At 41.8% G+C, this 14,310-nt stretch overlaps 1 protein-coding gene across 1 annotated transcript in view; it reads right to left on the reverse strand.

The window, feature by feature from the left end:
* Positions 1-14,310, reverse strand: part of ANKMY2 (ankyrin repeat and MYND domain containing 2) — a 122,016-nt gene that overhangs the window by 92,881 nt on the left and 14,825 nt on the right. Inside the window, exons 3-4 of the mRNA XM_069211810.1 lie at positions 7,940-8,078; positions 6,336-6,434 (exon numbers count right to left, since the gene is read on the reverse strand). Coding sequence (XP_069067911.1) covers positions 6,336-6,434; positions 7,940-8,078 — 238 coding nt within the window. The remainder of the gene's footprint in view (positions 1-6,335; positions 6,435-7,939; positions 8,079-14,310) is intronic.

A 14,310-nucleotide genomic window follows, 5' to 3' on the forward strand; every position in this document is an offset into this window, starting at 1 on the left:
AAAAGACTGGGAGTTCCACTGTTTGGTTTAGGTGGAATGGTGATATAACTTTTGGTAAACATTTTGGATTTGTACAGAGAACCACTTTATGTTTAGGTATTTGTATAAAGGGTTCTTGTATAGTAAATGCTTGTATTTCGCTTACTCTTCTAAGAGATGTGATAGCTATCAGGAAGGCTACCTTCCAAGTTAAGTATTGCATTTCACAAGAGTGCATGGGTGCAAATGGTGGTCCCATGAGTCGTGTTAATACAATATTGAGGTTCCACGAAGGGACTGGTGGTGTTCTCGGGGGTATGATTCTTTTTAATTCTTCCATAAATGCTTTGATGACTGGGATTCGAAAGAGCGATGTTGAATGTTTAATCTGCAGATAGGCACATATTGCTGTGAGATGTATTTTAATAGAAGAGAATGCTAGGTTAGATTTTTGTAAGTGTAATAAGTAACTTCCAATGTTTTTTTGCAGAAGCATGGAGTGGTTGAATTTTATTATTGTGGCAGTAGTAAACAAATCTTTTCCATTTGTTTGCATAACAATGTCTTGTAGTAGGTTTCCTAGCTTGTTTAATAACCTCCATACATTCTTGTGTAAGGTCTAAGTGTCCAAATTCTAAGACTTCAGGAGCCAGATTGCTGGATTGAGCAAGGCTGGATTCGGGTGTCTGATCTGGTGTTTGTGTTGGGTTAACAGATCTGGTCTGTTTGGTAATTTGACATGAGGTACCACTGATAGGTCCAGCAGTGCTGTGTACCACTGTTGGCGAGCCCAGGTTGGTGCTATGAGTATTAGTTTGAGTCTGTTTTGACTCAGTTTGTTTACCAGATAAGGAATGAGTGGGAGAGGGGGAAAAGCGTAAGCAAATATCCCTGACCAACTCATCCATAACGCAATTGCCCTTGGACACAGGGTGTGGGTACCTGGACGCAAAGTTTTGGCATTTTGCGTTTTCTTTTGTTGGGAATAGGTCGATTTTTGGTGTTCCCCAGCGTAGAAAGTAATCTTGTAGGATCTGGGGATGAATATCCCATTCGTGTGTCTGTTGATGATCTCGACTGAGATTGTCGGCTAACTGGTTTTGAATCCCTGGGATGTATTGTGCTATCAGGCGAATGTGATTGTGAATTGCCCAATGCCAAATCTTTTGTGCTAAGAGACACAGTTGTGATGAGTGTGTCCCTCCTTGTTTGTTTAGGTAATACATTGTCGTCATGTTGTCTGTTTTGACAAGAATGTGTTTGTGGGCTATCAGTGGTTGAAATGCTTTCAATGCTAGAAACACTGCCAACAGTTCTAAATGATTTATGTGCAGTTGTTTTTGTTGAACGTCCCACTGTCCCTCTATACTGTGCTGGTTGAGGTGTGCTCCCCACCCCATCATGGAAGCATCTGTTGTGATCACATATTGAGGCACTGGGTCTTGGAATGGCCGCCCTTGGTTTAAATTTATAGGGTTCCACCATTGAAGCGAGAAGTGTGTCTGGCGGTCTACAACACTAGATCTTGGAGTTGACCCTGTGCTTGTGTCCATTGTGTTGCTAGGCACTGTTGTAAGGGCCGCATGTGTAGTCTTGCGTTTGGGACAATGGCTATGCATGAAGACATCATGCCTAGAAGTTTCATCACAAACCTCACTTGGTAGTGTTGGTTTGGTTGCATGTTTAATATTATATTCTGGAAGGCTTGTATTCTTTGTGGACTTGGAGTGGCAATCGCCTTTTGTGTGTGTTGAGTGTTGCTCCCAAGTATTGTTGTATTTGGGATTGTTGTAGATGTGATTTTTGGTGATTTATAGAGAACCATAGTTTGTGTAGAGTTTCTATAACGTATTGTGTGTGAAGCAGACACTGTTGTTGAGTGCTGGTTTTTATTAACCAATCGTCTAATTATGGGAATACGTGCATGTGCGGTCTCCTTATAAGAGCGGCTACTACTGCAAGACATTTTGTGAATACCCTTGGGGCTGTTGTTATCCCGAATGGTAACACCTTGAATTGGTAATGCACGCCCTGTATTACAAACCTTAAGTATTTCCTGTGAGAAGGATGTATGGGTATGTGGAAATATGCATCCTTGAGATCTAACGTTGACATGTAGTCCTGTTTTTTGAGCAAGGGAATCACGTCTTGAAGTGTTACCATGTGGAAGTGATCTGATTTGATGTAGAGATTCAGTGTTCTGAGGTATAATATGGGTCTCAACGTTTTGTCTTTCTTTGGAATTAGGAAGTACAGAGAGTAGACACCTGTTCCTTTTTGATGGTTGGGTACTAGTTCTATTGCTTGTTTTTGTAACAATGCTTGGACTTCTAGCTGTAACAGGTCTAAGTGTTGTTTGGACATATTGTGTGCTCTTGGGGGCACATCTGGTGGGAAATTTATGAATTCTATGCAATAACCATGTTGGATAATGGCTAGGACCCATGCGTCCGTAGTTATGTTTGTCCAGTTTTGGTAGTATGCGGTAAGTCTTCCCCCCCACTGGTGTTGAGTTTTGGGGGTTTGTGACATTGAAGTCACTGTTTGGCTTGGGGTGTTTTAGGGCTTTGGAATTTCCCCCTTGCTTTTGGGAATTGTCCACCCCTGTATGACCCTCGAAACACTCCTCTCTGGTACTGCCCCTGATAGGTGGGCCTGGCTTTTGAGGTGAAAGGCTCTGTGGTTTGGGAACGAAACCTCCCTCTAAACTGTGGTCTTCTAAAAGTGGCCCTGCTTTGTGGGGAGTAGAGCGCACCCATGGCTTTAGCCGTGTCTGTGTCCTTTTTGAGCTTTTCGATTGCTGTGTCCACCTCCGGCCCAAACAATTGTTCTTGGTTAAACGGCATATTTAGCACAGCCTGCTGGATTTCCAGTTTAAAACCAGAGCTCCGTAACCATGCATGCCTGCGAATGGTTACCGCAGTGTTCACTGTCCATGCTGCTGTGTCTGCCGAGTCCAGAGCAGACCTTATCTGGTTGTTGGAAATCGCTTGTCCTTCCTCAACAACCTGTTGGGCATGTTTTTGGTGTGCCTTGGGCAAGTGCTGAATTATATGTTGCATCTCGTCCCAGTGTGCCCTGTCGTAGCGAGCCAGTAGAGCCTGAGAATTGGCAATCCGCCATTGATTGGCTGCCTGTGCTGCCACTCGTTTGCCCGCAGCATCGAACTCCCGACTTTCCTTGTCGGGCGGTGGTGCGTCTCCTGATGATTGGGAGTTTGCCCTCTTTCTGGCTGCTCCCACGACTACCGAATCTGGCGTCAGTTGCTGTGTTATAAACACAGGGTCCGTTGGGGAAGGTTTATATTTCTTCTCCACCCTAGGCGTGATAGCTCTGCCCTTCACTGGGTCCTGGAACACCTGTTTGGCGTGCTTGAGCATGCCTGGGAGCATTGGCAAACTTTGATGAGAGCTGTGAGTGGATGCCAAGGTGTTGAATAAGAAGTCATCTTCTATCAGCTCCGCATGCATTGCTACATTGTGGAAAGTAGCTGCTCTAGATAACACCTGCATATATGCAGTGCTGTCCTCTGGTGGTGATGGCCTTGCCGGGTAACAATCGGGACTGTTGTCGGAGACCGGTGCATCATATAAGTCCCATGCATCCGGGTCATCCTGTGTCATCCCTGTGTGTGTTGGTGACTGCATTGGGGGTGTTGTTACCGGGGACAGCTGTGGTGAGTGCAGTGGAGAAGGCTGTGGCGAAAACCTTGGTGGTGGTGTTCTGTCTCTAGCCACCTTTGCCTTTGGCTGCATTTCCGACTCCTGGAATGCTAGTTTTCTTTTTCTTTTTATTGGAGGAAGAGTTTGAATTTTACCAGTCTCTTTCAGGATGTGCAGCCTCCTTTGAGTATGGTCTGGCTCTCCCATACTTAATTCCTGCTCAAATCTGTGCCCTGGCATTTGGCTGGAAAGTCCGTGCTCCTCGGTGTAGGAGCCTGTTTTCGGCTCCGAGGCTGCCTTTTTCGGCACCGAAGGTTTCGGACCAGTCTTTTTCGGCTTCGAGGAAACCTTTTTTTACTTTGGGCGTGTCGCCTTCTCGGTGGCGAGATGGTTCGGAGCCGGTATCACGACCGGAGTCGGATGTCTTCGGCTGTTGGGAGGCCTTTTTCGGTGCCGATGGTTGGTCACCGTGTTTTCGGGTTAAGCCATGGCCTGTTGGCGGTGGCATCCCCTTGGCCTTTATAATCTTGGAGTGAAGCTTGGCCGGGGCAGGTTTACTCACAGTTTTTTGCTGTGCCTTCGGCTGCTCACTTTCGGAGTCGTCCGAGTCCGATTCTTGAATGGAGATTCTCTCCTCTTCCTCGACGTCGATCTGGTCGGCCAGTGTCAACGCCATCTGAAGTCTTTTGGCTCTTCGATCGCGTAGGGTCTTCTTCGATCGAAATGCCCGACAGGCCTCGCAAGTATCCTCCCTGTGTTCTGGTGATAGACACAAATTACAGACCAAGTGTTGGTCTGTGTAAGGATACTTGGCGTGGCAATTCGGGCAGAAGCGGAAGGGGGTCCGGTCCATGAGTTTGGATGATGGACGCGGTCGGGCCGACCAGGCCCTTCGGAAGCCCCGAAGGGCCGCCGGAGCACTTCTACAATCGGTGTCGATGTACTAACACTAAACCGGTACCGAGCGCAAACAATACCGTCAAATTTTTCGATACTTAGCTAACTTTCCCGATTCGAAATACGGAGCGAAGAGGAACACGTCCGAACCCGATGGCGGAAAGAAAATCATCTAAGATGGAGTCGACACCCATGCGCAATGGAGCCGAAAGGGAGGAGTCCCTCGGTCTCATGACTCGAAAAGACTTCTTCGAAGAAAAACAACTTGTAACACTCCGAGCCCAACACTAGATGGCCGGATAATGCACAGCATGTGTATCTGCAGCTACACATGCCATTGAACATATATATATATATATTTGTATTATTTCTATTTTTTTTTAAAGGAGGAAATGTGAGCAGGGGAACATTAAAACAGGAGGTGCTGGGCAGCAAATTGCAGCTGTCAGGCCTGTTAAACATAAAATAAATAAAATGGTGAGGGGTGGAAGAGCAAGAGAGAACCATGTAGAAAGTTGTGGGGAGTAATGACACAGGAGGGAAATCGAGGGATTAACAAAGGGACTTTGCAACAGGGATTGAAAAACAATTTATAAAGCTCTACTCGAAGGTGTGGGGGAAGCAACAGAGCTGGGAGTGAGCAACACAGAGAGCATATCGGGTTGAGCTGAGGGAGGAAACAGCACACGAGGGAGAGAACAAGAAAACACATGCACTACCATGGAGTGCTAAAAAAAAAAAAAAAAAAATCAGCAATGGAAGAATACAAGTCACTGCCAACAAAAGGATGGTAAAGAAGCTATGCTCCTGTAGAAGGAAAACACAAGAAGATACTGAAAAGCCATTAAATAAAAAAGCAAGTGAAAATAACAAGAAAGCCAACAACTCAAGCAATGGGTTGAACCGAAGCCCATTGTAAGTATTAGTTTTATCCACAATAAATCTTCAACAACAGAGTTCTCAACGTTAACCCTAGGCAAGATGTACAAAAAATTAATCTCCAGCACAAATCAATTGTTAAGGCACCATTTGGGTATGTCACAAATAACAATGAAATCAAAAGCCAGAAAACAGCCTCTCTAGGTATGTTTTACAACTAGTGGACCATGACAGATGTCACGCATAAACAGAATAGCATAACAAACATAGTCAAATCTTGACTCTTCCATGCTGGCTCAAATGTAACACAGTGGTCTCCTACTCTGAAAAGCAAATGCAGAGACGTACCCCAAACGAAGAGTTGTATTGTACGCCTATTATATAGATTTAGTTTTAGGAAATCTTCTGTCCTCCAGCTTTCAGCTGTTCTGATTCACAGCTCAAGATTTATAGAAGACCTTTATTAGATTTAATCTTAAATTGTACAGAAGAAAACTGTTTAGGGTTTGCCTTTTTGTATTTGGGGAACATAACTTCTTACACAATAAAAGGTCTTTTTAAGAATTTATTGGAACTGGCTACGATAAACCTTAATATACCAAATCTCACCCAATGTTTGTTTTAAAATTCAAGTAAACTCTATCATTGCTCTTTTAACATAAGACAACCCATCAGTGACTACAGAGTTTTCAGCAAGGGCTTTTTTACACAGATGTATAATATAATATTGGTCTTTTAACATGTTCCGACACCTTAACATCTTAACACAAAATAAAATTAGTTATGTCTACTTACAAAACGGCCATGCAGGAAGAGGATTATTTAATTAAGTTTACGTATTCACTGGTGGGAAGGTCAAAGAAACCACGAAAGGCAATTCACCCAAAAACATAATTTAAGAATTCTCAATCAGCTTACCTACAAATGCTGCCATTTGAGCAGCTGTTCTTCCAACAGAGTTGACAGCATCAGTGTCTGCTCCTGCCTCTAGCATTATCATTGTAATATTTTTTTTGCCTAAAAATTAATACAATGCAAACGTTAACAAATGTTTCATATTTTTTGTTTCAGAATTACAAATTACAAAAAAAATAAAAAACTGCGCCAAAGCTTTAGTATAACAAAGGTAAACATTGATTATTTTTTTCATTATGATGTCAAAAATACAGAATATAAATAACTATTGCGGTACTAGCATAAAGGGTAGTTTAAGAAGAATACAGGCATCTAAAAATATCGTTTTTGAAACATTGTTGCTAGCAGCAATAAACCTGCAGAAGTGTTAAAATATGAACAATACCTTTATTAGTCACCCAACACAAGAAACCGCAACATACCAAACCCCTTTATCCATTGTTAAAGAACAAATCCATTGATGTCTGCTGCATGCTCTCACAAAAGTCATTAATGGCCGCTCAGCAGGGGCTGGTCCCACTCCTTTAAGATGAGAGGAAGCAGGTGATTTCTCACTTTACTTATCATTTAATTTTGTCCCCAATTTCATGGTGTCTTCTATGGCTCCTTGGTGTTATCAATCCTGTCGATGCATGTTAATCTTCTGGCTTGTTCCATGTGATAATATGGTTTTCATCCTTACTCACCCACAGATATTACCAAAATCGTTTTAAACATGATCTGGGACCTGCTGGTGTACAGTTTCAGAAATTTCTGCCTACCACATATATGTGCGTGAGCAGTCACTGATTGAAAAGAATTTCGGAAAAATTAGGACATATATGTTTGGTGACAACAATGAGCCATAGAGTGGCCAACAAGAATGGCCATTGATTCATTTCTGTGGTTATCAAGATCAAAGCTTTTGACTGGCCTTTAGCCGCACCCTGTATTTTCAGACCCACTCAGTAGCTACTCCCTAGGGTACTCAATTGCCTAATATCACCATCCAGACATCATTCATGGTCCTCCACTATGGCAGGCTGTCGTACATTTTTTGTTCAGGATTCAGAGTACTGATAAAAAGAAGACCATGCCTCTCAAAGTGAAGGGATGGTGGAGGAAGCTTCCAGGGCAGACAGAGCAGCCACAGACATCTCTTGGGGAAGCTTACTAACCAAATATTGAATTCATCATACATATCTCCCTGCATTGGGCATGAAGGGAAATAGTTGCAGACTACCAATTATTTGGGCAGTCTGTCCTCTCCTAAAGAAGTAAACAATGATTGTTGCTTCACAATTTACTGTCACTATATTGAACTCACTTTCTTGAAGTCTGGGAAATCAATATTATCATGAAGAGTAGAAATGCTAAGATAATAAGATATCTGTATGCAAAGGGAATCCACATTTATAAAACAACACAACTAAAGATAATTGAAACTTGCATCAATTAATACAATATCTTAGAAGAGATGCATTAAGTAGAAGCATCCTAACATCAGAATCACGGATAAGAATGCCATTTTCTTACTTTTTTATGGACATAATAATTCTGTTAAGGATAAACAAGTAAACGTTATGCTTTAAATCTCTTTAGCTCTTGAAATGTCAATGTACACTTACCAGAGAGCCCAGCAAACATCAAGGCAGTATATCCATGCTCATGCTCATTGCAGTTCACGTCAGCTCCGTGTTGTAGCAGAAGCTTGCACATGTCCTCTTGGCCTTTATATGCTGCATGCATCAGGGGTGTCATCCCATGCTTGAGAGAAAAATAATTTCAAAGTAAATATAACCATATAAATATTTAGCATGAAGGTTATCTGTGGGAAGTATATACAAACGGACTAAAACAATCTTAAATTTCAAAGACTACATTATTCAAAACAGTGTTAAGTATTTGTTATAATCAAATGGAGGCACTAAACATGAGGTGTCCAGATTTTTTCTTTTGACTAGCCAAAATACTTTTAGTGCCAAAGGTCCCTTTCACTAAGGCTGTAATAAGTAAAAGTAGAAAGATCTTAATCAACAAATGCCTGTTAATTGAAGATGCACAGCATAACAGACCACTGACCCTAAAAATTCAAATAAACAATGTCCTGATAAAATACATAGTGCTATGGATTATATTTAAAAAAAAACAAGAAAAAACCCAAATAAAAGCTTGCGACACAAACATTTAATTATACACAAAAAACCTCAAAGAAACACTGAAATATAGTGTTTACTTCGGAACACCTGGAGGTTGTGGTTGTGGATTAAGAGTGCACTTGGGGCTGAGTTGGGTTACCCGACTGTGCCCACTTTGAGCATTAAGTTTTTCTTATTAGCTGGCGGGCAACCCAAGTACCTCTAATCGCTCAAGACAACCTCTTAAAATGTGCTTGAGCTACTCCCTTGAAGAAACAGTTTACTAGTTTTAAGTTAAGGATTTTATAAATATAACCGAGCATGAAAACACAAAGGTCTTAAAATACAGCAAGAAGAAAAATGATGGAAAGAGGACTATAGATACAACAAAACTATAAACTAAGTACCAAGAACATAACTGAGCTGTCACATTGAGCAAACTCTATTAATGCATCATACTAGTGAATAAACTGGAGATCGGAACTAAACTTTCTTAGGGACAGACAAGTTATGATGTTTATTCTTGTCAGCAAACTAAGCATGTTTGAATGTTTCACAGTGTGCAACACTCGTGACTGAAGGCTGTGTTATAATGAGATCTAGGAGGAGGCTGTGGACATGAGGTCTATGTTCTTGTTTCGTTGTCTTTGCAAATCAGTTTGTAATTTTATGCTATCCAAGATTAGGAATCATTTATCAATATTCATTTTTCAATGCTGTAACCTGAACTTAAAACTGATGTCATCACATCCAGCTGCTAAACATTCGAGGGATAACACTTTTGTGAATGGTAAAATTATCTACTTTACTGAAAAATATTCTTTAAAAAGTAATGTTTCAGCTAGTCATCTGTATTGTTTTTTAAAATAATGATGGATCACAGGCTACTAGAGAGTTTCCCTTGTGAAAACTATGTGGAAAATAAACTGCTGTTTACATAATCGATAAAAATATTGAATTGTATCCAATTTTGAGATGCTTTAACATAGATTCCCTTATCCGACAATATTCTGATTTTTTTTTTTTTTTTTACTTTTTTTTTTTTTTAAACCATGTTTTACGAAGAAGCATTAGCAAATTCAATAACTTTGCAGTTGTATTGGAAATGCAAGACCTAATGATTTTGCCAATACTTGTTCTCTCAAGGCATTACATCAATTTCCACAGTGGAAAACCACATTCAATGCTCAATCAATGTTTTGAACTGGCACTACCACTTTTAAAAGTCTTGCAACGTTCTTGGGCAATAAAGGTGAACTCATATTGAAAATAATATTAGTCACTAGTATGTTCTCGAAACCTACTGAACAAATAGCATTAAGACTGAAACTTTCAGCATTGTTTTGCTTATATGTATGCTTTATGTTCTTCACACTCTAGTGAACAGATCAACCCCAAACTACAAAGAAGACCTACGTTTGACAATGTCAAACTTTACTGATTTGTCCCTTCAAAGTTTGCTGGATTTCTGTCAGCTGTCTTTGGTGTACATTTGTTGAAAAAAAGTTTCCTATACTTGAAATACAAGCAAGCATTTTTTTTTTTTTTTTTAATAATCCTAGAGCTCTGCTCCCTTAACCAATTTGTACAAGTTATTAAACAATACAAAGGCCGATTCATCAAGTTAGGCCAAAGTTATAGTTAATTTCAACGTAACCATTTTTGCCCTTTTAAGTGAGCCTCACCCAGGACACTCTCCATTTGCGCCTGGAGACTATATAACCATTTACCTAAGTGCAACCTGAATCATTTTTTAAAATGTTTACTAAACTACAGTCCTATTTTGTCACTTGCGCAAAACAATCATAATAGTCCTTCCTACTTCATCAAACAAGTCGACAATCAGCCCTCCTCATGTATTTCTCTCTGTATTTTCATCCTATAGTGTTCATATTTTGACAAACAGAGGAGTGCCTATTTTGTTGTTTCTGACTTCACTAGGGTCTTCTTTGCATTGCACCTTTTTAAAGCCTCTAATGTTTCGGACCTGAATCTTTCTCACAGGCTTAGTGCGCAAAGGTCTAGCAGTTTTATTATGTGCTTCAAATGGATTGGTGTATCTTATTACAATATTAGCACATTGAAATTAAACCTGGCCATAACAAACCCAATTCAGAGCCCTATTGTTTGATATTCCAAATATCTAAAAAACACAAAATGGCAAAGCCAATGGGTTTGGCTTTTGCATAGTGCACACAGAAGAACATGTGCCTGCACTTCCATATGCATCCACACACATGCAATAACTCCTTCATAAATAAACACAAACATAGACCCAAATATATAGAGCCAACACACAGGCAGACAATTCATATTCAGGAAAATGGGCAAACCTGCATATCTGGCAAGTGCCCCCATGTCATATATGAAGCCTTTTGCAGGGGGTTGCATTCTTGGTCACCAGTATTTTTCATCCCGGGAATTTTAAACTAAGTCTATATTGTTAAAAACAAAACTAAAAATCATGGAATACAAATTTGTGCTGATTAAAATTTTAAAATGTCTGACACGGTCACAGACAAGGACCATTAAGAATTTAGCCCATCCACAAATGCACAAACTTCTGAAGAGATGACAAAAAAGAAATAAAAAAAAAAAAGAAAGAAAGAAAGAGTGTTATCAAAGTTTTCTTCATTTATTTAGCGTGGTGTGCTCTAAACAAATATATATTCTCTATGCTTGGAAAAATACAACTTCTAGCACTATTCATATAAGAACTTCATTGTGAGACAAAACAATCCTCTGATGTCTTGGCTGTGAACCTTTGTAGGAAGCTGGCTTTTTGCACGATATATCACATTTTGACACATGATGTAAAGAGTCCAGTGGTTCCCTTACCAGTGGGCTGGAGCTTGCTTTAGCAATCCAAAGGTGATCTCATTAGGGGTTAATGTGGTCAGACAGCCTTAGGCTTATCAGAGAGGAGTGTTAGACAACTGCAAATACACAGTCAATAAATGAGACACATAACTCAAAAAAAGAGAACCACACAAATTTACTAAAATATCAAGTTATTTTTATATATGTTTTGGGACCAGAACCAATGCAATCAGGTAAGTACGTTTTGCAAGACAAATCTTTACAGTTATGAAAAGTCGACAGTGCAATTTCTGGGAGCTGCAATGTTATCCTATGGAGGAAAACCAAAGACGGCAAAACAGGTACACTACAATGACTTATAAGGCCAATCTCCAAGACTTAAGGTAAGCAGTGGGCAAGAGAGTCAGGACCACATCAACAGGTCACACCAGGCGGCACTGGGACAGCCGGGTGCAGAGGTGCAGCATGGCTTCGGGTGCTGAATGTTACTCTATGAGACCGTCTGGTCGAAAAGACGCTGCAGGTGAGGACTGGAGATTCAGTCGGGAGGAGCCAACAAGTGGGTTCTAATCTTGAGATGTGTGGGGATGAGTGGATACCTTCAGTCCTCTCCTCTACAGGCAAGGGGTGATGGGAGAAGAGGTGTCCTTAGGCGTCAGGTTTTTCTCCACCTGAGCACTTGCGGTTGATGGTGCTTGCGTGTAGAGGCTGCAGGCGATGTCGGCGAGTCCACAGTGGGCAAGTTCATGGTAGGCTTCGTTTAAGGAGGGCTGGATGACAGCATTGGCACCAGTGCCCACTTCAGCTTGGGTTAGGTGACATGGGTGCAGTGGTGCTCTCAGGCATCGGGTTTTTGCGGCCCAGAGTCCTCTGAGGTCTCATGGGGTGCCTGAAAGACGCAAGGAAGCAGCTCTGCTGCTTCACAGGAATTCTAGTCTTTGTTGAAGGCAGGCCTCCCAGGCTTTTGGAGGCACAGCAGCTTGCAGAAGGAGTGGACTCTGGCGCAAATTGGCAGGAACAGCAGACAGACCGGCAAGGCTGGGGCCAAGTCAGGTGCTTCTTCCTAGGGCTTTGCTTTTGCGGCTCTTGGGTGCCCTCCTTCTTCATAGGTCAGCAGTAATCTTACTTCCTGGGGGTTCCCTAAATACTGCATTTAGGGGTGTTTTGGGGAGTGTAGAGTACTAGCCAATGGACTACTTACCTCTGTGGTCTCTACATCCTCTATATGACCACTTCCTGTGGGAAGTGGGCATAGCTCTGTCCCAGAGTTCCTAAATCTGGCAACACCAAGACGGTAGATTTCTAAACGTTGTGTCCACATCAGGCAGCTCACCTTAGGGGTGGGACTGACCTAGGGGATGGACACTTCCCTGAATACTAAATTTCCCACCTGTCTGGGTGCCAAAGGGCCCTGGGGCAAGGCGTCGGCAACTCTCCTTTGAGCAAAGTCAGAGCTGCATACCAAGGGCAGTAGGCTTCTCTGAAGCCCCCTGCCTTGGAATGCAGATTTACAGGTCATCCTGGTGGGTGGGGTGTGTAATCACCTTTCCCAGAGCAGGCTTTGTGATGGACCGCCCAAAAGCACAAGCTCTCACCCTAGGAGGTCAAACTAGTGTCTGGTGGTGGTAGACTGGCTAAAACTAGTCAGCCCGCACACAGGTAGATGGAAGGTTTTCAGAGGGCACTTCTAACGCGCCCTCTGGATGCATTGATTAAAAAGTCCATCACTGGCATCAGTGAGGGTTTATTAATACAAGATGTTTGATACAAAAAAAAAACTATTTTCAGCAAAGCCATCATATAGCTGGGGAACTCACAGTGACCACTGTTCAGAGCATGTACTTAAAATGGCTTCCCTGTTCACTCACTATGTCTAAGAATTGACAAAGACATGGGAGAGGCATATCTGCTCTTGCAGATACTTCCTCACATATAATATAATGCAGCCTGTCTTGGGGCTGTAAGGCCTGCTGTAGGGGGTGACTTACATATATTGCATGCAGTGTTATTGGACAAGGCACACAGGCTGTGTGTCATGTTGTTGTTTTCATTTTTAGCTGCATGTGCTAGGTGAGGAGTCCCAGAGGTTGGCACAATACATGCTGCAGCCTTAAGGACCCACTTTGGTACCCATGCCCGAGGTACCAGGGGTACCATTTACTAAAGACTTACAGGTGAGCCAAAGATATTGCCAACTTGGGAACAATTGTTTTAAGGAAAGAAATCTGGCACAGGGGACCTGGTTAGCAGGAACCCAGGGCACTTTCAGTCAAAATGGCATTGAATACCAGGCAAACCGTGGGGGTTACCATCTCAAAAAGGGGCACTTTCCCACCACTTTAATTCAGCCATGAAAAATAATGAAAAGCAAAAGGAGGACCAATGAGGAGGTGGAGGAGAGGGTAGAGAAAGAATGACAATGCAGGAGAAAGGGTGACCCAGTTGCTACTTCAAGGAACAAGTGTGCGTAAATAAGACCAGCATTCAACGTAAAGTAAATGAGAATTGCAAAACACACAGTACAATTACAAAACCGTTAGGATGCGTTTCCTAATTAAAACTAAACAGGTAGACACACTGTACAGAAATTCAAGGCAGGGGGGTATGTAAAGGCCCCAGTGCTGACTGGATTAGCAAAGACCTGTGAAGCATTTGGACTGAAAGCTGTGGACACTCTGGAGTTGTATGGCTGGTGAGTTTATTATACGTAATTTGATCAGCTGTCACTCAGGTAACACATTACACCTTCTTGCTCGTCTGAAATCCACTGATGACTTGCACATAACTATGTTTTGATTAGATTCAAGCTAATCAATATTAAATTGTGGGAGACAGAGGCCAGCTGGTATGCTAGGTCATTGTCTGCATGCATAGTGGAAAATTAATTGAACCAGGGCCAATCAGACATCAAGTGGGTTCTAACAAGAGTCAAAGAGTATGCTTCTAGGTCAAAGAATTTGCATTCTACAGACAATTCATACTTAGACCCACCTATACTAACCTTAAAAAATAAACATTCCTTCACCAAAGTTTGTCTTCCT

The sequence above is a fragment of the Pleurodeles waltl genome, chromosome 10 (assembly GCF_031143425.1).
Source record: "Pleurodeles waltl isolate 20211129_DDA chromosome 10, aPleWal1.hap1.20221129, whole genome shotgun sequence".
Lineage (NCBI taxonomy): Eukaryota > Metazoa > Chordata > Amphibia > Caudata > Salamandridae > Pleurodeles > Pleurodeles waltl.